The 25,629-nt window shown below is 43.5% G+C and overlaps 1 protein-coding gene across 1 annotated transcript; it reads left to right on the forward strand.

Moving 5' to 3' along the window:
- The first annotated feature begins 1,715 nt into the window (after positions 1-1,715).
- LOC145305991 (sialate:O-sulfotransferase 1-like) lies at positions 1,716-25,298 on the forward strand. The gene is made up of 13 exons (XM_080147907.1): positions 1,716-1,796; positions 3,004-3,058; positions 3,685-3,719; positions 4,584-4,649; positions 5,133-5,167; positions 5,659-5,722; positions 7,013-7,119; positions 7,490-7,553; positions 8,995-9,078; positions 16,152-16,194; positions 16,813-16,936; positions 17,726-17,792; positions 25,147-25,298. The coding sequence occupies exons 4-13, from the start codon at positions 4,603-4,605 to the stop codon at positions 25,232-25,234; spliced, it is 723 nt and encodes a 240-aa protein (XP_080004033.1). The 5' UTR covers positions 1,716-1,796; positions 3,004-3,058; positions 3,685-3,719; positions 4,584-4,602; the 3' UTR covers positions 25,235-25,298.
- The last annotated feature ends 331 nt before the right edge of the window (positions 25,299-25,629 follow it).

Here is a 25,629-nt window from a genome sequence, read left to right on the forward strand (position 1 = left end):
TGGCGGCGATTTGATTAAATAATTTAATAATCATATACCTAGGTTGCTTCCCAGTTTTTAAAATTCAATAAAATCTTTAAAATTGACGATTTTATGTTTATTTGTTTAAAAATAAGAAAAAGTCCGGATTTATGTGGTGCACTCTGTAAATCTGAGAAATCATTTGAAATAATTGAAGATTGAAAATTTCGGGTATAGTTCCTTTCGTGGCAATGCCTCTTAAGGGGCGTTTCTTCGTATTTTCACATAAGATTTTGATAGGTTATTTAAGTTAAGTTGGGTTAGGTGATTGCCCCGCAGGGTAAGGCAATTGGCCCAGCAGGGTTAGAGTCCCTCTCAGAATCTAGAAATAGGGGAAAAGCTTCTGTGAAAATACGACGAAACGCCCCTCAAGAGGCGTTGTTACGAAAGGGACTATACCCCAAATTTCATACTGTAATAGAAGCTTAGATTAGACAAAAAAACGGCTAAAGAATATTGACGGATGGAAGGACATTTCGAATCAAAGAATAGCTTTAAAACTAATAAAAGAAAATTTACTATAATCAAAGGCGTGCGGAGAGTGAATCTTGAGAAGGTAAAAAAGGGAGGTTCTATCAGAGGGGCATGTTGACACCTCCCTACTCCAGTTTTTCGCACGTCTATTGGCTTATAAGGACTAAACTGATTATATTTCCAGTATGGCTTTGAAATCGATTAACATCCACTGGATTAGAATCCATACTGAAAAATCTTGTGTTGTAGACTTTTTAACTTTACATTAAAAATCCTAGAATTAATACCAATTTGTTAGACCTAGACTTCGGCCCCCCTGAGGTCAACAAAACTGGAAATAATCTTACTATATGTTGAAAGCTGTCTATAATACGATGTGATTAATAACTATTAATTCGTTTTAGTGAAAATGTCAGTATTATGGATAAAATTGAAACGGAACTCAGCGAAAGTAAATTTAATTTATGGCAGGATTTTCTTTCATTTATCAATAGTAGCGAAGCTACTTCTTGATTCATTTTGTCTGTACGTCAATCTGTCAGTCCGTCCGTAAACTGTGATTTTCATGACTGCTATTTGACATAGATTGCTGATTTTTTAGTGAGGATTCTCATTTTTCAAAGAGCATCAGTTTACAATGTGGTATAATCATGTATATCTATCCACATAATTGTTGACCCCCTGCATAGCACCAGCTCTCCGCCTGCCAGCCATATCCTCACAATAGAAGTTAGTTCATAGTTGATTCTTGTGCTTTGTGTCGGCAGGTTCTCTTTTTTAGCAGTGGATCTCGTGGATCCTGCGCAGCTTCTTTAATCCATTCTCCTCGAGCTCAAAGTCGCCGCCAGGCAGGACTGCCAGCTCCACATCAATATTCATCTTTTGTCTCGTTTATTATTATCAATCCTATTTAAATCTGTGCTTATAAATATAGTAATTCTTTTGAATATATGTGTTTTTATTGGTAAGAAGCAACGGCCGTTCTATAATATCCCGTCGTCCGTAAGTCCGACTTTGCGTCAACAACATACTCTGTTGTCCGTCAGTACGTCTGTCATGACAACAAAGACTTAAAAACATTTTAGGAGGTTCTGTGATTTTTTTCTTCCTATCTTTTTTTACCACTGAACATTTGCTCTGTATTCCTCTTTGTCCGTTTGTCAATCTGTGGTTTTTTTGTTTTGCTACTTTTTAAATCACCTAAAAAAGATGAAAGAATATTTGTTTTTAGTATTAACGATATCAAGCATAGTTGTGATACTTTTAACAATTCACAGTTTAATTACAGACTATAGTCCCAGGTTAGTAGAACATGCGGTAGATTCTTCAATAGTAGATTCTTCCCATTTATATATTTTTGGTGGGAATCTTAAATCGGTACTTGCTTACATGTGGTAGACTGGAGCACCGAAACCCCCCCCCCCCCCCGCTTAGTTTTGACAAAAATCAAAAATAAGGGGGGGGTAGTTTTTTAATGTCTGGAAAACGGCAAGGAGGAAAAAAGCACGGCAAGGCAAAGACTTCACACCCCTTTTAATTTTGAAGAAAATCAAAAATAAGGGGGGGTAGTTTTTTCACTGTACAACACGCCAGAAAGTTGAGTGAGGTAAATCAAGTAAATCCAGTATGCCAGAGGGGAAACCTTATTACGAGATATTCATGTTTTGGGGCATAATTTCCTTATTTATTGACTGATTTTAGTAATCAGTTCAGGGATACATCAATTACTAAAATCAGTCAATAAATAAGGAAATTATGGTCCAAAACATGAATATCCCTGTTATAAGGTTTCCCCTCTGGCATACTGGATTTACTTGATTTACCTCACTCAACTTTCTGGCGTGTTGTACAGTGAAAAAACTACCCCCCCCCCCTTATTTTTGATTTTCTTCAAAATTAAGGGGGGGTTAATTCTTTGCCTTGCCTTGCCGTTTTCCAGACATTAAAAAACTACCCCCCCCCCCCCTTATTTTTGATTTTTGTCAAAACTAAGCGGGGGGGGGGGGTTTTCGGTGCTCCGGTCTTCACATGTAAGCAAGCACCCTTAAATCAAACTTAACCTATACAACATTCAAATCAATTTAATTTCAACATCGGGCAAGTTTTTACAAGGGAATCATTATTAGTCGGAGCGTAGCTAGTCTTTATTTTAGGCTTGTCTGCTATACTTTCACACAAAGTGCCCGTTGAGCAATAATACCCCCCCCCCTCCCAAATTATTTTTTAAAAGTTAACCATAAGGTGGTTAGCATCTTTCATTTGTTTGATTATTTCTTATTACTTTAGGTCAGGTTAGGTTAGGTTATAATGGGTACTAACTAAGTAGCTCCGCAGGTGTACGCCCCGCTGAGGTTAGGCACAAAAAATAAAACCTCCTCCTCAACTTTAATTTATTCAGTTGTCAGTGCTCAATGGGCACTTTATGTGAAAGCCTCAAAGAACTCTTAAATTATTTTAATTATTTTTGTTTGAAATTTTCAATGAATAATCAATATGTTTATTTTCTAGTTTTCGCCTTGAATTTAAGTGGGCAAATTGGAGGGAGAGAAAAGTTTGGTCTGACGTAAGTATTAATAAAACAAGGGAGAAAGCTCAAAGTGTCATGTGTGACGTCATAAAAATCCATCTCTTTTTCAGGGGTGTCCTTTCCCACAACTCCTTTCATCCCTCCTTTACAGACGTATTTTTATGACGTCACACATGACACTTTGAGCTTTCTCAAACAAGGATTACAACATCCATAAAAAGCAAAGCTTTAAAAGCAACGGTTAGAAAAACGAACATTTACACGCGTAAAGTGTCATGACTTAATAATGTCATTTTATAAGTAGAAACAAAATTGTATATCAATTTGTTGCAAAATTGAATATAGTATAGGACTTGATTATAAAAATATTTTGCTTATAATATTGTACCTTGTTATCCTTGGAATACATAAAAAATTCATCAAACCCTCAGCAAACATTTGCCTTCTTAATTTTTTTTTATGTTTTTATGTTCATTATGCTTCTACGGGAATGGTCCTATGGTCGTTTTAAGCTGTATTCAGAGGGATAGAATCACCACATTATTATTGTTCATTTAAAAATAAAAAAAGGAACAATTTCTCCTTTCACCTAAAGGGTGAAGCCACTAGAGACCTAGGGCAAAGGCACTCGTTTTCTAAAAAATTATTTAACTTTATTTTAGGATGAAGAATGTAAGAATTTTACCACCAGATTAGCCAGGGAATAGATTAACATTCAATAAAATCTTCAACATTTTTTATTTTTAAATATTAAGTAGGTATGATAAAGTATCTGTAGTGCGATGGGGCGAATCCAGCGGACACATACGAGTGCAAATTATAGAGGTGCTTCACTCTTATATCACAAACACAGTGGGTTCAAAATATGTACAAGTTTATTCTATAAAAGTCCACACATGTAAAGTTTATTATTATATATATCTTTTAGAATAGGTTACTATGACTATAAATAGCCTTCTCCTCAAACTTAGGGTTGGGGGCTAGTTCTACGGTCCTTCTAAGTTAGGATGGGTTAAGCAGGATAAAATTTCATGGGTGTGAACTTGACAGTAAAACTGTGTTTATGACAGCAGAAAGGTGTAATTTTGACAGTGGACAAAAAAATATTGCCAAAAATACAGCTAAAAACGAAATTGACAAAAACACACCCAATTTTTGTCAAAAACACAGTGGATGTACTTTTGCTAGTGGTAAAAGTGGCAGCACCCCGGATAAAATGGCATTTTCCTATCATTGTTTTTTGAAAGAAATCCTAGGCTACAATTCATACAACAATTTAATGAACATAAGTTGTAGATATTACACATTTTCAACAAGGAATAGAACAGTAAGAGGGGGCGCAGCTAACCTATAATTCAGGTCTAAACCCTACTTATCCATAAGAGGCGACAACAACCAACAGACCATATAAGGTATTGCATTAAGCATCCTTATGATGCAAAAACAATACAAATTTGCTAGCAGACAAAAAGGGTCTCTGCCACCTGTGGCAGGTAGTTGTCTGGATTATACATCTATATTTATTCCTTTGTATTTCGTAAATGATTGTTAATTATGTAAACAGAAAGGGTGACCTACCAATGATGGCTCTAGTTTCTTATCCTGGCTCTGGCAACACGTGGATAAGGTCAGATTTAATGACGACATTTACACTTTAAAAGACAACATTTACAATCTTAAAGACGATATTTACAATTTAAAAAGACGTCATTTACAATTTTAAAGACGATATTTACAATTTAAAAGACAATTTTTCCAATTAAGAGGACAACATTTAAGTTTTAAAGACTACATCCTTACTAATAGCAATTACGTCCAATATGGATAAAAATCTAAATATAATAATTGACAACATAAACATTTAAGATGAGATAAAATCCAAATGAAAATACTATCTATTTTCAAAATAGAGTTATTATTCTCATTTTTAACTCTGCAGTATAATTCTACAGGTGTTCGAGTATATTTTTTATACCCCTTTCAAAAATGCTTCAAAAGCAGTTTAATACAAGTATTCTTTTTAGAAAGAACATAATTGCCTTGAAGAGAAGTTTTGCTACTTAAAACATATCCTTTTTTGTATATATTTATAATATATAATTTCTTTCAGATACCTTATTGAGGGTGCGGGAGGCCTTTTTACAGGTGATTAAATGATTTACTGCAGTCATTATCCTTATACAAAAGTAACAGGATGTCTATCTGTGTTTGTAGGGAAGGGTCTCGCTATCCTCTAAACTTACTTGCCATTGAAGCTTCTCATAGGTCCCGAGAAGGGTTGTAACTAATTTGGTTTACCATTTCTTTAAAACTAAAAGTTAGGGATCGTAACACCCCCCACCCCAAACCTTACATCAAGTGACCCTAAAGACCTAAAGGGGTTCTAATATTAATCTAAATTGTATAAGAGGGGGAGGTAGCTTTTGCAGAATTCCGTTAAGATGTGAGTTTTAAGACCTTAAAATAGGAGCAGAACTCTAAAATTTGGTATGGCAGTTCCTCTAATATGGTACAATATAGAACTATGAAGAAACGTCAGCGAAACCGCCGCTGCCGCCAAAAACCGGTATGTCCCACCAAATTTATTTTTGCTTATATCATCGAAAGAAAATTATTCAATTTAAATTTATTTTTAGGTTCCGTCTATGGTGACATGAGTATTTTTAACGCTGGACATTGGGGTGAACTGAGAAATCATACGTAAGTAGGGACTTTCCCTCGAAGTGCTTGTTATGCACAGGGACCCTCCTTCCATATTTCTTTAATGAATTGGAAGTAAGGGGGGATAGTTTTTACCTAAATGCCTAACCAAAAGGAAGTGGCCAAAACGAGCGAAGCTTAATTCTGCGGCGCCTTAACCCTGCAAGGCTATCCTATACCCAACACAACATAATTAAATGTAAAACACTAAAACAAGAAAAGCCCCCCCCCCCTTATTTTTTACTTTCAAGTATTTTTAAGAAGAAAGAGGGAGTTGTTCTACACTAGGCACTAGGATACTGCCCGTTATTTAATTTTAAGAGGATTATATTGTCAGGCTTACTTACTCAAATAGGACAAAACACGTATTTCATCCACTTGTTGTCGGAAAAATGCTAGGTTCCAATCTCGGGCCCAACACCGCGTCATAACTAAAGACGCTGAAAAGACATTAAAATTTGCGCATCGATAATAAGAGTAGAGGGAATGCCCTGGCTCAAAACAGGCACATCTAAATTTTCATGCACAGTTAGGACTTACAGACAAGGGTCTTGCAATCAACGGGTTGGTTATCTGGAGGATGTTTTCTCGTATTCATTCGAATCCGGTGGATAGGAACCGGTTCTCATCCATACAAAAAAAACTATGTCTATCATCGTATAATATCCAGCTTTCTACGAATATAGAAATGTACAATCATAAGATTAAAACTAGTTTTTTTAGCCCGTGCCTTCGGCAACTCGGGGCTAAAAAAACTAGTTTTAATCTTATAATTGTACATTCTATATCCGCGGAAAGCCGTTTATAATACGATGCGAGAAATAACTATTACCGCGCTTAAATAGTAAGATTTTGTTCAGAGTTACACCAAAATAAGATCTAGTGGTCAATTTCATTTTCTAGAAATTATTCAGATTATCTACCAAATAGAATAGTTATTTCTTGCATCGTTTTATAAACAGCTTTCCGCGGATATAAAAATGTACAATTATAGGAAAAAACTGTTTTTTAACCCTGAGATGTCAAGGGCACGGACTAAAAAACTGGTTTTAATCTTATCATTGTAAATTTTTATATTAGTAGAAAACTGGATCTAATACGATGCTAGACATAATTTTTTCGTATGGATGAGAACCTGTTTTAATCCACCGGATATTAATCGGTTTTGAATGAATACGAGAAAGAGAATTATTCGAATAAATACGAGAAACACCTTTTTTTCAAATAGAGCTACCTGGACTATATGGTAATTGATATGTATACCTAAATTCTAAGTAATTATTATTTCAGAGATGGGTCTACCTTCCTCCAGAAAACCCACCATAGAGCTATTTACAAGAAAGAATATTTAAACTACACAATACAATGGAGGAAAGATAATGTTCAACAATTTAATGGTATGAATATTTGTTCTTTCACACAAAATGCCTATTAAGCACTGATGATACCCCCCCCCCTCTTATTTTAAAAACAAATTTAAAATAAGGTGGGATAGTTTTTCCCTGTGTCTTGGCTTGCTGAGACCTTAATCCTTCGGAGCCTAGACCTTTGAAATTAAAACGAAATACAACACCCCCCCCCCCCTATTTTTAATTTATTTAAAAAATGAGGGAGGATATATATGCTCAACAAGACAATTTGAGTGATAACGCCAAAATTTCTATGCTCTTTTTAAGGATCCTTACTTCCCAAAAAATCTAAACTTTTGTTATAAATAGTTACTATTATGATTTTAAATATCAAAAAATACTTTGATTTATTTTTAAGGGAGAGGAGTTCTGGTGATAAGAAATCCATTTGATGCAATTTTATCATATTATAATTTTAAAAGGTATTTTTTATGTTTTTCTTACCTACAAAGTATGGGCGACAACGCTCTAAAAAGACGGTTAGTCTGTATGTCTAATGTTTACAACGAATAAATATCTTCTTTTTAAACAAGGATGACAACATCCATAAAAGCGAAGCTCTGAAACGAACATTAACTTTTGTTGAGTGTCAAAACTGAACATACAAAATATGAAAATATAAGGTTTGACAAAATTATACGTAAATTTGTTGCAAATCTTCTTAAATACAGAATTCTGTTTAAGGACATACTGACATTTTTAATACTTGATTATACAGATGCTTCGCTCATAATATTGTACCTTATTGTAATAGGAATCAGTAATCAAAAAATCAGATCAATCGGATGATTTTATCACATAAAATTGTTATTAAATAAGTAAAAAAATTAACATGTTTAACGTACGGACATTCTGGTAACCATTAGAGTTGCTACGCTTTCTATATCGTACCTAACTACTACAGGAATCACCATGCAAAGTTTGACATCGATAGGACAATTCTAACATGCCTAAATTAACGAATAAAAGCTTTACTATCTCGGACGGACGTACGGACGGACCGAACCTAATTATAGAAAAGCTTCGATTTTAAAAATTAGGGTCGCTGCATCGCTGCCTCACCAATATATATTATATGCAAAAAGTTTCGTGATTTTTCAACTCTTTAGGTATGTGTATATTTATTTGTTATCTGCTCTATGTACGACTTAGTTCGTTGGTCCATTAGGGTGGGTCGATTTTGGACATTTTTTTTCCTGAGGCCAAAGCGGGGATCTGCAAATGATTTGTATGAGTATAATACACCTCTGGATGATTTAAAATTTATCCTAAGTCTTAAAACCGCTGACGACCAGACATTCAATTGTATAGCTATTTGTAAATGGGAGTCAAAAATTTAATGAAACAGAACTATGGCTTCATGGTGCTCCCAGGAAAGGCATTGAGGAGTAGAATCAGGAACTTTTGACCGTTTCAAAAAATCTTGTTCCTAGCCTGAGAAAATCTAAAAAACCTCTACAAATTGGACAATTCTCAATAAAAATTTTAAAAATGTGATTTTTTAGTGATTTCTAAGGCTAGGAACAAGTTATTTTGAAACGGACAAAAGTTCCTGATTCAGCTCCTCAAGGCCTTTCCAGGGAGCACCATGAAGCCATAGTTCTGATTAAAAAATTTTTTGAATGTCGTCTTTGCATATTAATAAGTAATCAAATATATTTTTTAGTGGTCGCGTTCTAAAACTCAATTTTTTAAAATTCTTTTTCGGTCAGAAATGTTAATTTTATCTGTTGCATATCCCCTCTTTGTCTAATTCCGATATGAACCCGCCCTATTGTTCATCCATAATTTTTTTGTTCTTACCTTCTTATGGATGGCGTCTTCCTTTCTTGGTTTTTAACTGAAAAAAATGTTTTTTTTTAGGACCCAAAGTCACACCCAGAAGTTGGACATTAAAGAATTTATGACAACAGAGTTCAAACTTTTTGCTTTTGTTGGTATTACAAGGTGAGTGTTTATGTGGTATTCGGCAACCGTGAGCCATGTTCTATGGCAACCCTGACCTTGGTTCGGAGAAGGGCCGAGGGCCCTCCCCCGAGTACTGAGGAAGGGGTCAGCCTGACCCCTCCCTATGCTTTAAAATTAATGATAGATTTTGACAGCCTTATTATGGTTAAGCTGTATTGTTTGGTTCCCCCACCCTTTCCAGGGATGGGGGATCATTATTGCTCAATCTGATTATTGTCTATGTATTTATATTGATTCTGCTTTAGGATTATTTATTCCAATCTGTGTATTTATTATTTGTTGTATATAACTTTAGTAAACCTTAGACCCTGAATAAAGTAACACCTGAATAGACTCTGTTTATTATTTAGTGATTGCTAGAGAAGCGTAGCTTCTCTATAATATATGTGTCCACGTCTGTTCGCACTGCCGTAGTCATTCGAACTCGGGTGTCTGCCATTTAACCAAGGCGGATATCACAACTTTTGGTGACAGCTGTGTGAGATTACGGCAAACCACAAGTGTAGAGCAGACGCGCAGCTGAGGCTAAGGTACTCCCAGCAGTGAAACTGGCAAAACTGACACAAGCAACCTGAATTACCCACCCTGGATAGCAAGGTCTAACTCTGTATCCGGCAGTTGTGGAAGCAAACCTAGCGAAAGACCACGGAGAGTGGCGGAACCAGAGCTGCGGAGAGCAGCGAAATTGGACGAGAAACCGCGAAGAGCGCCAAAATCTAACGGAGGATTGAGCGCTCAAGGGCTGAAACAGGCCTGCGGACGGGCTGAAACAGGCCAAATAATTGCAAACGGCTGAAAATAGGCCAACATTTACTGCAAAAGATAGCAGGATTCGAACCCACGGCGCTGCAGGACGGGACATTCCCTGCCGCCACCACCCGGATTTGGACCCACGGCGCTGCAGGACGGGACATTCCCTGCCGCCGACTGGCTGAAACAAGCAAAATAGCTGCGAGCTGTGAGCGAAAATACGAGTGTAGTGTACCAAGCAGAAGAAAAACTACGTTAACTCCAAGTATCCTGAGAGGCTACAGCGCAGCCACCCATTGAGAAAAACAGATATTATATCAGATTTTATGGATTACCACCCTAGTGTGAAAGCTGAACAATAGATTTATGGGCAGGGCTTGGTAAACAAATTTGTTGTGTATTGTGATAAAGCCAAAAATAGAACCTAGATGTAAGATAACAATGCATTGGTAAACAATCTGACCCCCAAACCTGCAGCACGACAAATACACCCCCTTATCCCAACGGAAGGGGAGGGGCCCACCATAAATTGAAGCAAATACAATTGAGGTGACATAAGAATAAGCCAAGGATTAAGGGAGAAGCCCAATTACCTTACCACCCAGTCACCTCAAACCTGCGGCAACCCCCTCCCCATCTGGGGAAGGACGGCTTTACCCCGTCCCCTCACACGCTCCCCCTTCTCCCCACACTTGGATAAGTCCGTCTACCGTGCGGAGATAGCGACCGGGAGAACGGAGCGCATTCCACGGGTTGCGCAGCGGAGCTCGGGACGCAACGAAAATTCGGCGGACAAAGGAGATAAAGCGGACCAATGAGAGAGCAGATTGAGGGATAAATGCGCGTTTTACCTGTGTGCGCACTCTGACGGCGCGTAGGCGCGTTGCAAGAAAAGGGGATTTCACGCACACACACACACACAGGAGAGGAGCTACTCTATAGCATACAACAGAGATATTTTTAGAAAAAAAAGACTTGCAAGCTCCTCCCTCCTATCTACAGTGTGATGAGGAAAACCAAATCAGTTCCTGACAGCAGTTCAGACTCTCAACAACTCTCTACACCTACCAGCCTACCTTAAAGCTTAGAAGCTAGTGACAAGTACCCCAGTGTACACCTATTTTAGATCTTTGTAGTTCAAACTACCAACCAAGTGATAAACGGTATTGGCTGCTAGGATAGAAACCATAAGTGTAAACCGCCTATAGTATTGACTTAAAACTTAGTGTCCCGCCGCTGTACCTTTGACCCGATGGAGCAGCCACAAGCGCAAGGAGGCGACCAGCTCCAAGGATGGCTCCAGGACGATCCCCAGCCGGCTCCAGCCGAGTACCGCAAGCTGATGTTGAGTAACCTGCCGGAGTACCGAGGACCACCCAAGCAAGCCTTCAGGGACTACAGGCAACACTCGACGGAGCCCATACAAGCCTTCATATCCACCAAGTGTGCGCTGTACAGGGAGGCCTACAGCCACGAAGACCTGGAGTTACTCATCGATGAACTTAACCGCGGCATCCGCAATGCCAATGTGAAACGCGTGATGATGGGACATGAGATCGCCTCGGTACCTGAGTACACGAGGCGAGCCATGTTCACCGTGACCATGATCACCAAGCAGCTGAAGGAGGGTGTGTGCCTAGTGGACGCCACCGACGGGCTCACGGGATTGGCCAGCGTCCAGTTGCCCCAGTACGATGAGTCGGAGCCAATGGAGATTGGTGCCTTGGCTCCGGGTCTCCACCAGATGGGGAAGGTTGCACCAGACGACGCCTCCAAGATTCCAGGCCGCTGCTACCGCTGCCATGGGAAGGGCCACCGAATCAGAGATTGTCCTACGCCTATGGAGGTCAGCCTAGAAGACCGACGCACCCAGCCACGCCGTGACCGTCCTGCCAAATGTGAACGTTGCCATTACGCAGGCCATATGGCAGCCGAGTGCAAGGCTGACTGGGACCAGGTAGCCGGCAGGAGACGTGTAGCTGGCAAGGGCGCTCACTCAGGGAAGCCAAGCCAGGTAGCCAACATGGAAGGGAGCGCGCCCCCAGCAACACTCCAGCAAGCAGCCGCCCCCAGCGCTGTGGGCCACTCAGAAGGAATGCCGCAGTTTGGGACTATCCCAGCCAGGATCAACGTGCTGGGAGGAGCGGCTGAACCCAACCGGGTTGGCCTGGGCTTCAGCCTCAACCACTTGGGACCGGAGTTCGTGCAGCCAACCAACATTGCGGAGCCAGAAGTCCTGCGGCCTCTACCATTCAGCCTCAACATGATGGGGCCTGCCAGATCGAGTCCCCCGCTCTTGCTGGGGGTGACAGGGGGTACCTCCTGTCACCCCCAGCAAGAGCGGAAGGGCGCTACCCAGCGCCACCGAGACGATGTACGGGGAGGCCCTGGCGGCCGCCGAGCGGGAGAGGCGAGAGGCGCTAGCCAGCGAGTCTGAGTCGATGTATGGGGCGCCATCCGGCATCGCCACCTGGGAAGACTGGGGGGTGCTATCCAGCGCCCCCACACTGGTGCCTGGGGCGACAACCGTCGCCGCCTCTGAGAGACCTGGACCCCGGAACGAGCCTGCAGCCCCAGAGGGAGGGGTGACATCCGTCACCCCCAGTCAGCCAGCGCCCCCAGCCAGCAGGGAGAGTCCAGCTATCCATCATCCAGAGCCCCCAGCCAGCAGAGAGAGTCCAGCTGTCTACCACCCTCAACTGAGCCAGGATAAGTTAAAATTGACAAATGCATTGTATCCAAAATACTGTAACCCTCCAGCCTTGCCTGTGCCTCCCGCACCAGAGGCTGGGGAGATTGAGATTTGGGGTTATCAGGACTTGCCTGTGCCACATGCACCTGAGTTCCTAGGGCAGGGGAGGGATGTAATACAGGGCGAGCCTGTGCCACACGCACTACAGCCCCATGCCACTGGGCATGCCATGGACGAGGGAAGGGCCACCTTGGGGCTAGGGGAGCCGACGCCCAGACAGGCGCCAGTCGCCTGTCAGTCCGTCATTGGGGAGGGTATCGGGACGCCCCGGGCGTCTAAAGATAACACTCAATGGAAATTTATATCTAGCCAGGAGCAGTCCAGCAGTGTCCAGCCCCAGGAAGCAATTGTGGCCAGAGCCGAGAATCCCCAGATGCGCGCGCGAGGACGGTGGCTGTCTGGCAGATTCTCCCATTGGTGGATGGTTCTGTGGGGCCTATTGCTAGCAGCTGTGTGGCCTACAACTAGCTATGTCTTAGTAGGGTGGGACTGTGCCAACCCCACCCATGTCACTGCCTTCAACAAAGAGCAGATGTGTAGCAAGGAGCCGCTACACCAGGAGGTGCCCTTGGGCCATGAGGTACATGTCCTGCAGCAAGTTAAGGTTCGGGAGACCACGGGATATAGCTGTCAACTCACAGTGTCCCAGTGGACATTTAGGTGTGGAGTCTGGGGCCACCTGAAGGTGACCTCGGTCCCCACCCTCATGCGGCCAACCAAGATTGACCCAGAAACGTGCCGGGACCTGGCCTGGAGCCGAGTCTACACCCTGCCAGGCAAGACCAAGCCATTGACGTTCCAGCTGAACCACCCCCTGTTCTTTACCCTTGATATGGTAGGCGCATTGGTCAACAGCCCTGAGGGGGTGGGTTGTGAAGGAGAGGACGTCCATTTTGAAGGCCAGCTGTACCGAAATGAGTTAGTGCTCCAGGAGCGACGGCTGCTGGTCAAGGAAGAGACCTACGTGGTTGAGAACGGACGGGTAGAGTCCCAGTCCGACCACCTGACCCTAGAGTGTCCCCAGTCCGAGCTGTCCTGTGTCACTGGAGAGGCCACATATGTGTGGGACCACCTGGGGAGAGATTGCCCCTTGAGGCTGATCCGCAGCCTCCAACCCAGCCTGGTGATGGATGCGTTCCTGGTTGACCATCAGGCACAATTCTTTATCAACATGACTACCCCCACCTCGATAGTGAACTGCGACTTTGAGGCCCATGCCACCAACCACCCAGCATTGTTCGTGGCAGCCGACCCGGCCGCGGCAGCGTTGCCCAGAGTATCGGCCAGGGACGTGGATGTCCCCCTCCAGGCCCAGATACACGCGGGTTACATCGGATTTACCCTGGAAACTCGAATGAGAAGCGCAGCAGCAGAAGAAGTAGCGGCCAATTGCTGGAAGCTCCAGCAGCTAGACCCGGCCCATCCGGTGCGTGTCCAGGGGAGCACGTTCTCTATTTTGAGGGGAGATGTATTGCTCCAGCTTACCTGCCAACGTAATAAGTACGTGGTAAGGGATATGAATGTTGGGACAAGGTGCCGGTGGAGCCCACAGGATTTGTAGATGCCGTGACAAAGGTGTATAGCGGTCACGCCACCAAGATTCCCTGCTCCTCCACCTACCCCCTAACTGTACACGCCGAGGAAGGGTGGATAGAGCTAACTCCTGCACCTAAGAAGAGGCCGCCCCCGCTGGATACACCCAAGCAGCTGCTGACCGAGCCCTTGGATGACTTTAGCTCGGGAGGATTGTATTCCCAGGCCAAGCTGAATGACTGGCAGCAGCTACTAGCGTTCCCGGCGTATAAGGCCGCCATGCTGACCGGCCTGTCGTATGGCTCATGCATCCAGCAAGGCAGCTGTTCAGCCACCTGAGACCATGGGATAGTGTCCTACAATATTGACCGACTGGCGGAGGAAGGGGAGGAAACCCTGGATGTCTGGGCTGGGTTCAGACAGGCTATTCACGAGTGGGGAGATGGCGCAGCCATACTGTGTCTGTTGCTGTTGATCCTCAAGCTGCTGGGAGACTTAACCATCATCTCCCTGGCAGCTGCACAAGGAGGTGTACGGGCCGCCCTGAACGCGATGTCACAAGTATTCCTGTATCACCCAACCTTGTATCGTAAGGCCTTGGCCAGGGCCAGGCTCACCCATGCCAAGTCCCGGGACTTTTCAATGGACTGGGATGCCATTCCTATTGGCCGGGAAGCAGCCGAGGAAATGGTATCCATGAAATCAGCCGATAGTGGAAATGACCGCCTAGGCAAGCCTGGGCCGCACTCTGGAAAGCCCCGCGGCCCCTCTGGAGGCCAGGCTGTCGCCCAGACAGTCAACCTGGTAGCCAGTGCCCCAGCCGCTGCCAACGCCAACCAGAATGCCCCGTTGCTGACCGGTCCAGCAGCGGCTGCGCCCCATGCCAACCTGACACCCGCTGGCGCCGAGCTACGTGCCCAACAAAAGCCAACCTCTACCTTCTACCCCACGTTGGGGGCCCATCAGCTCTGAAAATCACCACTAGGATTCCATTGAATCATTATCTCTTGTACATAATAGCCCCTAATGAGCGGGCCGAAGGCCTCAACCACTGTTGGAAGTCTGGCAGGGAAACCCCCTCCCAGCCTTCCGAGGGGAGAGTTGTGGTATTCGGCAACCGTGAGCCATGTTCTATGGCAACCCTGACCTTGGTTCGGAGAAGGGCCGAGGGCCCTCCCCCGAGTACTGGGGAAGGGGTCAGCCTGACCCCTCCCTATGCTTTAAAATTAATGATAGATTTTGACAGCCTTATTATGGTTAAGCTGTATTGTTTGGTTCCCCCACCCTTTCCAGGGATGGGGGATCATTATTGCTCAATCTGATTATTGTCTATGTATTTATATTGATTCTGCTTTAGGATTATTTATTCCAATCTGTGTATTTATTATTTGTTGTATATAACTTTAGTAAACCTTAGACCCTGAATAAAGTAACACCTGAATAGACTCTGTTTATTATTTAGTGATTGCTAGAGAAGCGTAGCTTCTCTATAATATATGTGTCCACGTCTGTTTGCACTGCCGTAGTCATTCGAACTCGGGTGTCTGCCATTTAACCAAGGCGGATACCACATTTACCAGGAATCTTAAGGGATAAGACAATGGACGATAAATTATTGTACATCACCAAATTGTGATAAACAAAATTACCGCTTATATACAGATTGAAATTAATGGTGGAAAAATTGAAAACCCAACCAATATTTGAAAAAAGTTACCCCTCCCCCCCCAAAAAAAATTCATTAGAAATGAAATTAATGGTGGAAAAATTGAAAACCCAACCAATATTTGAAAAAAGTTACCCCTCCCCCCCCAAAAAAAATTCTGAAATTAAAATTAAAAATGGCGGAGGGGCATCCCCCCCCCCCCGCCACCAAAAAATCTTTTTTTTTTACTTTTCTTTTAAAATCTAAAATAATAAGTTGGGTTATCAAATTCGACTCTCTCCTCCTCAAGTGCCCCTAGAGACCTCTAGGAGCGTAGCCGCTAGTTTAACATACTGTATTATTATATTTTAGATGGTTTGAAATTATTAGTGACTGGTTGACTTATGGTTCTGAGGTAGGACATCCCTTAATAGTAGGGATTACCCGCGACATTATAGCGCCTAGGAGGTTTTGGGTTCGAGCCTGATCCACAATGCGTGATACTAAAGAAGTTAAAAAAAAACCAGCTGCTGCTGACTGTAAGGGGAAATGCCTTAGCCCTTAAGCATGCACAACCCATTATCATGTACAGTAAGGACTATCAGGCAAAGGTCATGCAATTAAAGAGTTAATTGTATGTAGGAGATCAAGGTACAAGACTAAAAAGAACATCTCTATAATCAAGCCTTAAAAAAGGTAGGTACGTCCTTAATGCAGTTTTGTAACAAAATTACTGTTGTTTAAACTTGTGAATTAATATTCTGCTTATTATAAGTTCTTAAACCATTAGATTTTAGAGCTTCGCTTTTATCTAGTAGCTGTGTTTAGTGCCCTAGAAAAATGGGGATAGATGTTACCGCTTTTGGCCTACCTAATTCTAATGACGTCATAGTAGCGGGAAAGAGAAAGGGGAAATAAAATCCCCTAGAAAAGAAATAGGGTATAGGGTATTTCTTGACGTCAATAGTATGCCAAAAGCAGTGACATATATCCCCATTTTTCTAGGGCACTATAGACAGCTACTTTTATCTAGATCCATCTGATATTCTATGAAGATTTGAAAGAGAAGCCTGTAGACGTAGTTGTAGAGCTGCTAACCACCCTGGGGCTAGACTTGGAGCCCCACAGGGTTAGCTGTCTTAATAAATACACTTCAGGTAGGAATTTAACGTACCTGGACAAAGTGTCTCAAAAATTAGCCATGTGACGTCATAAAAATGAGGGAGATGAGAGGAGAAGTTGGAAAGAAAACTCCTAAAAAAGGGATGGATAATCACTTTAACAATTTAACTTTAAATTACCCAGGACGGTTATTTCCATTAGTAGCACAGCAAAAAGATCAACATTTTTAACAATATGTGGCATTAATTTAATTTACCTCTGGCTGAAATTATGAACATTTATTTACTATAACGAACGTAGTAAAAGTGTCTGACCCTGATTATGACGTAAAAAAACAAATTAGCCTATGAGAGGCCAGTATACACTGTAATTGACCAATGGTAAAATTTATACTGGCCTCTCATTGGTTAATATTTTATTTACGTCATAATCAGAGTCAGACACTTTTACTAGGTTCCTATAAACAACACTAGCGTCTACTCTCCTTGAGGCCTCTAGGAGAATTTGAGGGAAGGGGAAGTCGAACCTCCAATTTCCATTCTAGTTTCCAAAGAAGTAAAAATAAATTGTGGGGAATGTATTTCAAAGGCAATTTCTCATGGAGAGATTTATGTTCCCACCCCCCCCCCCCCCCCCCTTAAAAATTCTAAGACTTCTCTGGACCTATAAGAAGATCCATAAGTAGAACCATGTTGGTTAGGCAATTTGCGAGATCCATCGGTACCTACACACAGACAAACATCCTTTTACTCTTCTATAAGAATTTAGCAACACGAAATATTGATTATTGTCTTAAAGTGTTCTAAAAATGTTTTTATTCAAAGGAAAATTTCTACGAGTGAAGCATAATACAGAAAGTCCATATACAGAAGATCTTTTAAGCTTATTCAGGTATTTATATACATTAAAATAAGCACTGTCGTGCACAGAATTTTGGCAGTGAGATGCGCGAAGCGCAGACGAAAATTTTGACACCACTGAATAGTGCGATATAATTTTTAAGTTTAAGGGGGGTATGACTATTCTAACCTGACATCCCCCTTGGCTGTGTTAGAAGGTGTATAGGTTTTTGTCAAAGTGGTTATATCCACCCCCTTTAATTTTGCCAGTGGGGTGGATACGCCTCCCTCTGTAAACAAGGATGACAACATCCATAAAAGCAAAGCTCTAATATAAGACGTTACGACACACAAACATTAATACTTTTATGGCGTCAGAACTTGGAAACCCTGACACCCCAACTTTTTATTTCATAATAACTACTGTATATAGGAGGTGAGGGTTCAGTTCTTAACAAGATAATATGAAGGAAATTGGCAGATTTTCTTCATATCTTTTATTTCTACATGGTTTAAACAAACTATATAAGATTTTTTAGCTTTTAATGTTGTTTAAAAAAAGGATTTATTATTTCAAGGATCTTACATCAGATTATCATGTTCTTCAATAAGTGACACCTATAGCGGGCTAAAATAACGAACTCCCCCAATCCTCCCCTTCTACTGAATTAATAAATAAATGACAGAAAAATTGCAAGCTAAATTGTCGCCAATTTTTCCCTTACACTGCATATATTCTACTCACATCCAATTTTAAAAATGCTCAAGCTACCTGGTTTTACGATATTTCGACATCATACTATTGTGGTATTCGGCAACTCTGAGCCATGCGGAAACCAAGATACTATAGTGATGCTACGCACCCAGCTAATCCTGTTATTCTACAATTGTAAAGCCACCTGCAAATATGTAAGATAATGGTATTGATTTCATCTCTCAGTTGTCCTGCAAGTGGAGGGAGGGGTGTGACCCCTCCCTCTCCCTTCTTAAGCACCAGAACCTTCCCCTTCAACCACCAAGTTATCAGCACCACCTCAGCCCTGAGGATAAAGGTTCTAAGCCTTCTTTCACCCGATAGATTCACCACCCACACAGACTGTTGTTGTCACAGTAATCATCAAACCTTCCCTTTTGGTACCCAGGCCTACCACTCAACCCCTCTATTCTTATCTACCTATTGTGTTGTTCCATGGGCTATCCTGCCTCCCCCGGACAGGGATAGCCATCTACCTAACCATTGCAACTATCTATGTTTTACTTGTATGATTTACCTTTAACTATCTCTATTCCTAATCCATATGTATTTATATTATGTTGTACATCTTTAGTAAACCTTAGACCCTGAATAAAGTAACATCTGAATAGACTCTGTTTATTATTTAGTGATTGCTAGAGAAGCGCAGCTTCTCTATAATATATGTGTCCACGTCTGTTCGCACTGCCGTAATCATTTGAACTCGGGTGTCTGCCATTTAACCGAGGCGGATACCACAAATTGGTGACAGCTGTGTGAGATTACGGCAAACCACAAGTGTAGAGCAGACGCGCAGCTGAGGCTAAGGTACTCCCAGCAGTGAAACTGGCAAAACTGACACAAGCAACCTGAATTACCCACCCTGGATAGCAAGGTCTAACTCTGTATCCGGCAGTTGTGGAAGCAAAATTCGACGGAGAACCGCGAAGAGCGACAAAATCTAACGGAAGATTGTGAGCTCAAGGGCTGAAACAGGCCTGCGGACTGGCTGAAACAGGCCAAATAATTGCAGACGGCTGAAACAGGCCCATTACTTACTGCGAAAGATAGCGGGATTCGAACCCACGGCGCTGCAGGACGGGACATTCCCTGCCGCCACTCTCTGGATTCGAACCCACGGCGCTGCAGGACGGGACATTCCCTGCCGCCGACTGGCTGAAACAAGCAAAATAGCTGCGAGCTGTGAGCGAAAATACGAGTGTAGTGTACCAAACGGAAGAAAAACTACGTACTCCAAGTATCCTGAGAGGCTACAGCGCAGCCACCCATTGAGAAAAACAGATATTATATCAGATTTTATGGACATTCCCTGCCGCAACCCCTCCGGATTCGAACCCACGGCACTGCAGGACGGGACATTCCCTGCCGCCACCACCTGGATTCGAACCCGCGGCGCTGCAGGACAAGACATTCCCTGCCGCTGACTGGCTGAAACAAGCAAAATAGCTGCGAGCTGTGAGCGAAAATACGAGTGTAGTATACCAAACAGAAGAAAAACTACGTTAACTCCAAGTATCCTGAGAGGCTACAGCGCAGCCACCCATTGAGAAAAACAGATATTATATCAGATTTTATGGATTACCACCCTGGTGTGAAGGCTAAACAATAGATTTATGGGCAGGGTTTGGTAAATAATTGCCGTGGATTGTGATAAGCCAAAAATAGAACCTAGGTGCAAGCTAACAATGCATTGGTAAAAAATCTGACCCCCAAACCTGCAGCACGGCAAATACACCCCCCTATCCCAACAGAAGGGGAGGGTCCACCCATAAATTGAAGTAAATACAATCTAAGGTGACATCTGACAAGCCAAGGATTAAGAGAGAAGCCCACCTACCTTATAACCCAGTCACCTCAAGCCTGCGGCACCCCCCTCCCCACCTGGGGAAGGGCGGCTTTACCCCGTCCCCTCACGCGTTCCCCCTTCTCCCCACACTCGGATAAGTCCGTCTACCGTGCGGAGACAGAGACCGGGAGAACGGAGCGCATTTCCCGGGTTGCGCAGCAAAACTCAGAACGCAACGAAAATTTGACGGACAAAGGAGATAAAGCGGACCAATGAGAGAGCAGATTGAGGGATAGATGCGCGTTTCACCTGTGTGCGCATTCTGACGGCGCGTAGGCGCGTTGTGAGAAAGGGGATTTCACACACACACACACACACAAAGGAGGGGAGCTACTCTATAGCACACAAAGGATATATTGTAAGAAAAAAAAAACTGCCAAGCTCCTCCCCCTATCTACAGTGTGATAAGGAAAACTAAATCAGTTCCTTAGACCAGCTCAGACCCTCAACATTTTCCTAGCTCTGCCAACCCTACTTCAAAGCTGAGTGGCTAGTGAGCAAAATATATGTATATATAAATACATAAGTGTTAACAACTCAATACTAAAGGGTGTTTAAATAAAAACCAATCGCTTCACTTTTTTCAATATAAACCTTACAGTTTTAGTCCAAAACTAATAAAAAATAGTACAATTCATGCCCAAGCAATGACAATAATAAAACAATATTGAATTTAAAATCTACTCACCCTTCCAGAGCACTAGAGCTCGAAACCTAGCCCTTGCAGAGAAATTTGCCCTACGCCGAAAGTGCATATTTTATAATAAAATTAAGACAAATTTGTCTCTTTAAAAAAAGAACAAACCGTCTTAAGTACTTGAAATCTTGTAGATAGACCCCATAATGTTTGGAGTTTTTGATGGGGCATGTAAAGACGTTTCTCTAGACACCTTAACAAGGTTTCTAACATAATCCTAGCCAATTTGGCATCAAAAAGAAAGACCTGACAAACATCAAGAACTAGATTTAAACAGAGCCGCCATGCCTCAATGTTGGCTGGGTCTGCCTTTTTTATCCCAAATCGGCTAGGATTGAGGTAGAATCCTGTTTAAGGTGTCTAAAGAAAGGTTTTTACATGCCCCATCAAAAACTTTAAACGTTATGGGGTCTATCTCCAAGATTTGAAGTACTTATAATGGTTCAAATTGTGAGCGATTGGTTTTTTTTTAAACACCCTTTAAGTTGTGCAGCAACCAAGTGATAAATAGTGTTGTTTTTTTGTGTCATGGTTGCAAGTAAGTGAATATTAACCTCACCATACGACAATGGATACTGATATGGAAACTTAATGAAAGTACGCCCACCCTGTGGAAATAGCCTGACTTGATGCCCCACACTGGGCATTGGTGGTGTGTACCTTGACCATAGACCCTCATAGTTGTGAACTATATACAGAGGAAGCGTGCATTTTGTTGGAGCAAGAAGGAAAGCCAGCTAGCTCTGAGGATATTCCTACACACATATATATATGGGAGTGTAGCCATATATAGATAGCCTACATATACATATATCTACTAGCGGATACGCTCCTAGAGACATCTATGGACACCTAACATGTTCCCTTTCATCTCTAAGCTAGGATCCGCTGGTTATCACAGAAATTAAGAGCTATACTGGAAAGGAGAACAACTTAGGCTCAACAGTTAAACCAGCCGTTGGCACCAACAGACCAACCCCCTGCTACTTATCATGGGGACACTCCAGCCACCGCAAATCTTGAGCCAAGAGGACAGAGTCTACGGCTACGTGGACTACCACCCTAATTACACAGCTATAGTATCTGTAATAGGGGTGAGCCGGCTCGAGCCTCTTTGCGGCGTGGCTACTCTACTCTGCTCCTATATCTACAAGATGAGAAATTGTCAGCCCCTAGCCCGACGTGCGGCAATAGAAGACATCCCTGATTGGGCATTAACTGTGTGCCTAGGCATACTGCTGGCACTGTGGTGGACAGAAGCCTTCATTTGGATCATAACCACCAACATCTGTACACCACCACTCTCTGCTTCTTCATACAAGGTGCTGCTTCTGTTATTACTTGGGCCTACTGTGTTGAGTACAGTGAACATAAAACACATGCTAAGTCACAGACCCCTGGTCCCTGAGATGCCCTTGTCTGGAAGGATGACTGAATGTCCGTTGCACAGCTCCTGTACAGTTGGTGCTCAACGCACGAGAAATGGAGATACTGGACTGGGGATTGTTGAACCTGTATGTGTCCTCCCTGGAGTTTTGAACGATGCGGCTGAGCCCAATGAGAAGGCGACAAGTTTCAGAGACTTAGTGGCCAGCCCCAATATGGGCACTACCACCATGGGCACTAAACTGTGTCGCCCTGCGCCCGGAGAACTGGAACATGTACCTGACTCCACCAGAACTGAGACGCCAAAGAGGCCCAGCCCTAGGGCCAGTACCACCTGTGTCTGGGGTGGAAAGGTCCTCCCTGGCGCTGGCATCACCAACCTGGAGGATGGGGAGCTGTCCCAGGGGAATAGGCTCTTCACCCAGATGCCTGACGTGTACCTGGGGGTGGGGGAGCCGCCACCCAAGCCTTCCTGGGAGCCCCCAGGCATGGAACGACTGGGGACCGGCCTAAGGATGGAGAATGTTGACCTGCTGCAGTGGAAGGCCTTACCCAGCAATGAGGGAGCAGGGTTGACCAGCAGCAGTGAGGCTGTTCCCCTACACTCCAAGACCAGATGCCTCTACTCTGTTGAACCACTGCACATGACCCAGCCAAGTCCCCCCATGCTGCTGAAGATGGAGTCCCACCAGGATGCAGAGCTCCAGCTAGGGAAGTCAATAAGAAGGCCACCCCCTGCCAAAACCAGAATCACCGCAGGGGCTCCCCACCAGCAGCTGACAGAGCCTGGCAGGGACACAATACCAGCTGGCAACTCTGGCCTAACTCAGGTAGCTACCAACAGCCTGCTGGCAGTTCAGAACCCAGTTCACCGAGAGACCTGGACCACGGAACGAGCCCGCAGCCCCAGAGGAAGGGGTGACACCCGTCACCCCCAGTCAGCCAGAGCCCCCAGCCAGCAGGGAGAGTCCAGCTGTCCCTCACCCTCAACTGCGTCCAGCTGTCTACCCCCCTCAACCAAGCCAGGGCAATTGTATTGCATTGGTGTACCAGGAAGTTTGTGCTGGGTCAAACTTGCCTGCGCCTCCTGCATCTGCCCCAGGAACCAGGATATCAGCCATTACCAGCCAACCTGAAGAAGCCTTGGCCGCTGCCTGGGGAGTAACTAAACTAGATGCATCAAGTGCCGAGCCTAACCATAGAAGTAGAGGATCCCCAACAATTATGCCTACCCAAGATGGAGACGATGTGCCGGGACACCTTCATGCTAGGGGAGGAAATCCGGGGCCTTGTGCCTCCGGTCCACCAGCAGCAGTGGCCGTGGATTGGCCTGTCCCCCAGCCAATTAGAGCGGAGCCAACCTTGCAGACCCAAGCCAGCCTCCGGCACAGGGGATGGACTGTTACCTTCCACTCCCCTGCAGGTCTGACTGCCATGCACCACCCTGCCAATGTCCAGGATGAGCCTGAGGGAGGCAAAGTTCCTACAGTATGGCAACCACCACCTGCCCGCGTTGACAGAGACCCTGGAAGCAGAATGCACCTGTACCAGCCAACAGAAAAGTCCGCTGCAGCCCCAGCATTGTCAGCCGAGAACCTGACCAACCCCGAGGGCGAAGAAGCTGTGCCTGCATCCAGTAACCAGCCTGCCAGCAGCAAGGTGACCAACAAGATGGAGACCACCAGCCCAGTAGAGAAACCTGAAGAGATGTATACCATGCGGCTGTTGGTCCAAGCCCCCTCATGTGCTGTGCCACCCCTGGAGGTTGCCAGGGTGGCCTCAGAAGTACACATCCAACGGCCAGAACATCCAGCAGAACCAGCTACTCCAGCAGATATAGCAGCTCCCGTTCGACCTGGGGAAGGCTGGAGTCTACCACCGTTCAGCAGCTGGTGTCCTGGCGGACCCATTCCACAAGGAAAACAAACTGAAGGCCTCAACCACTGTCGGAAGTCTGGCGGTGCAGACAACCCTCCCAGCCTTCCGAGGGGAGAGTTGTGGTATTCGGCAACCCTGAGCCATGCGGAAACCAAGATACTATAGTGATGCTTCGCACCCAGCTAATCCTGTTATTCTACAATTGTAAAGCCACCTGCAAATATGTAAGATAATGGTATTGATTTCATCTCTCAGTTGTCCTGCAAGTGGAGGGAGGGGTGTGACCCCTCCCTCTCCCTTCTTAAGCACCAGAACCTTCCCCTTCAACCACCAAGTTATCAGCACCACCTCAGCCCTGAGGATAAAGGTTCTAAGCCTTCTTTCACCCGATAGATTCACCACCCACACAGACTGTTGTTGTCACAGTAATCATCAAACCTTCCCTTTTGGTACCCAGGCCTACCACTCAACCCCTCTATTCTTATCTACCTATTGTGTTGTTCCATGGGTTATCCTGCCTTCCCCGGACAGGGATAGCCATCTACCTAACCATTGCAACTATCTATGTTTTACTTGTATGATTTACCTTTAACTATCTCTATTCCTAATCCATATGTATTTATATTATGTTGTACATCTTTAGTAAACCTTAGACCCTGAATAAAGTAACATCTGAATAGACTCTGTTTATTATTTAGTGATTGCTAGAGAAGCGCAGCTTCTCTATAATATATGTGTCCACGTCTGTTCGCACTGCCGTAATCATTTGAACTCGGGTGTCTGCCATTTAACCGAGGCGGATACCACACTATCTCCTAATTCTAATACTATTTTGTTATCTCTAGGACCGTAATATCCCAAGCAGCCGAGATGATAGAAGCAAAGACTGGTAGAAAATTGCCAACACATAAATATAATTTTTATGCAGAATGATTTTAAAATTTTTAATGCTTTTGTTAAATTTTTTACTTTTATATTAATAAATTATTAAAATTAAGTGTTTTTGCATTCCATGATTTTTTGTGCTTCACTACTTATATTATCCTTGTTGTTAAAAAGATTTAACAAAACTCGGATCAAAATTGTTTTTTTTCTCAATAATTTCCATTATGCCATGCGCGTGACACCCAATAAATAGATGTACATCCTTAGTGATGATAAACAAAATTTTCTATTCTTTGGATTACAAAAATATTGGTTGAAAGTTTGGACACTTACCATAATGAACCAACCAATCAAAATTCAAAATAAATACCCATAGTTGTTGAGCCAACGAATAAGAAAACGTTATTATAAAAATTTGGGTACTAGTTAAATAAACTGCCAAA

The sequence above is a fragment of the Acartia tonsa genome, chromosome 14, assembly GCF_053477335.1.
Source record: "Acartia tonsa isolate MP-2025a chromosome 14, ASM5347733v1, whole genome shotgun sequence".
NCBI classification, from domain to species: domain Eukaryota; kingdom Metazoa; phylum Arthropoda; class Copepoda; order Calanoida; family Acartiidae; genus Acartia; species Acartia tonsa.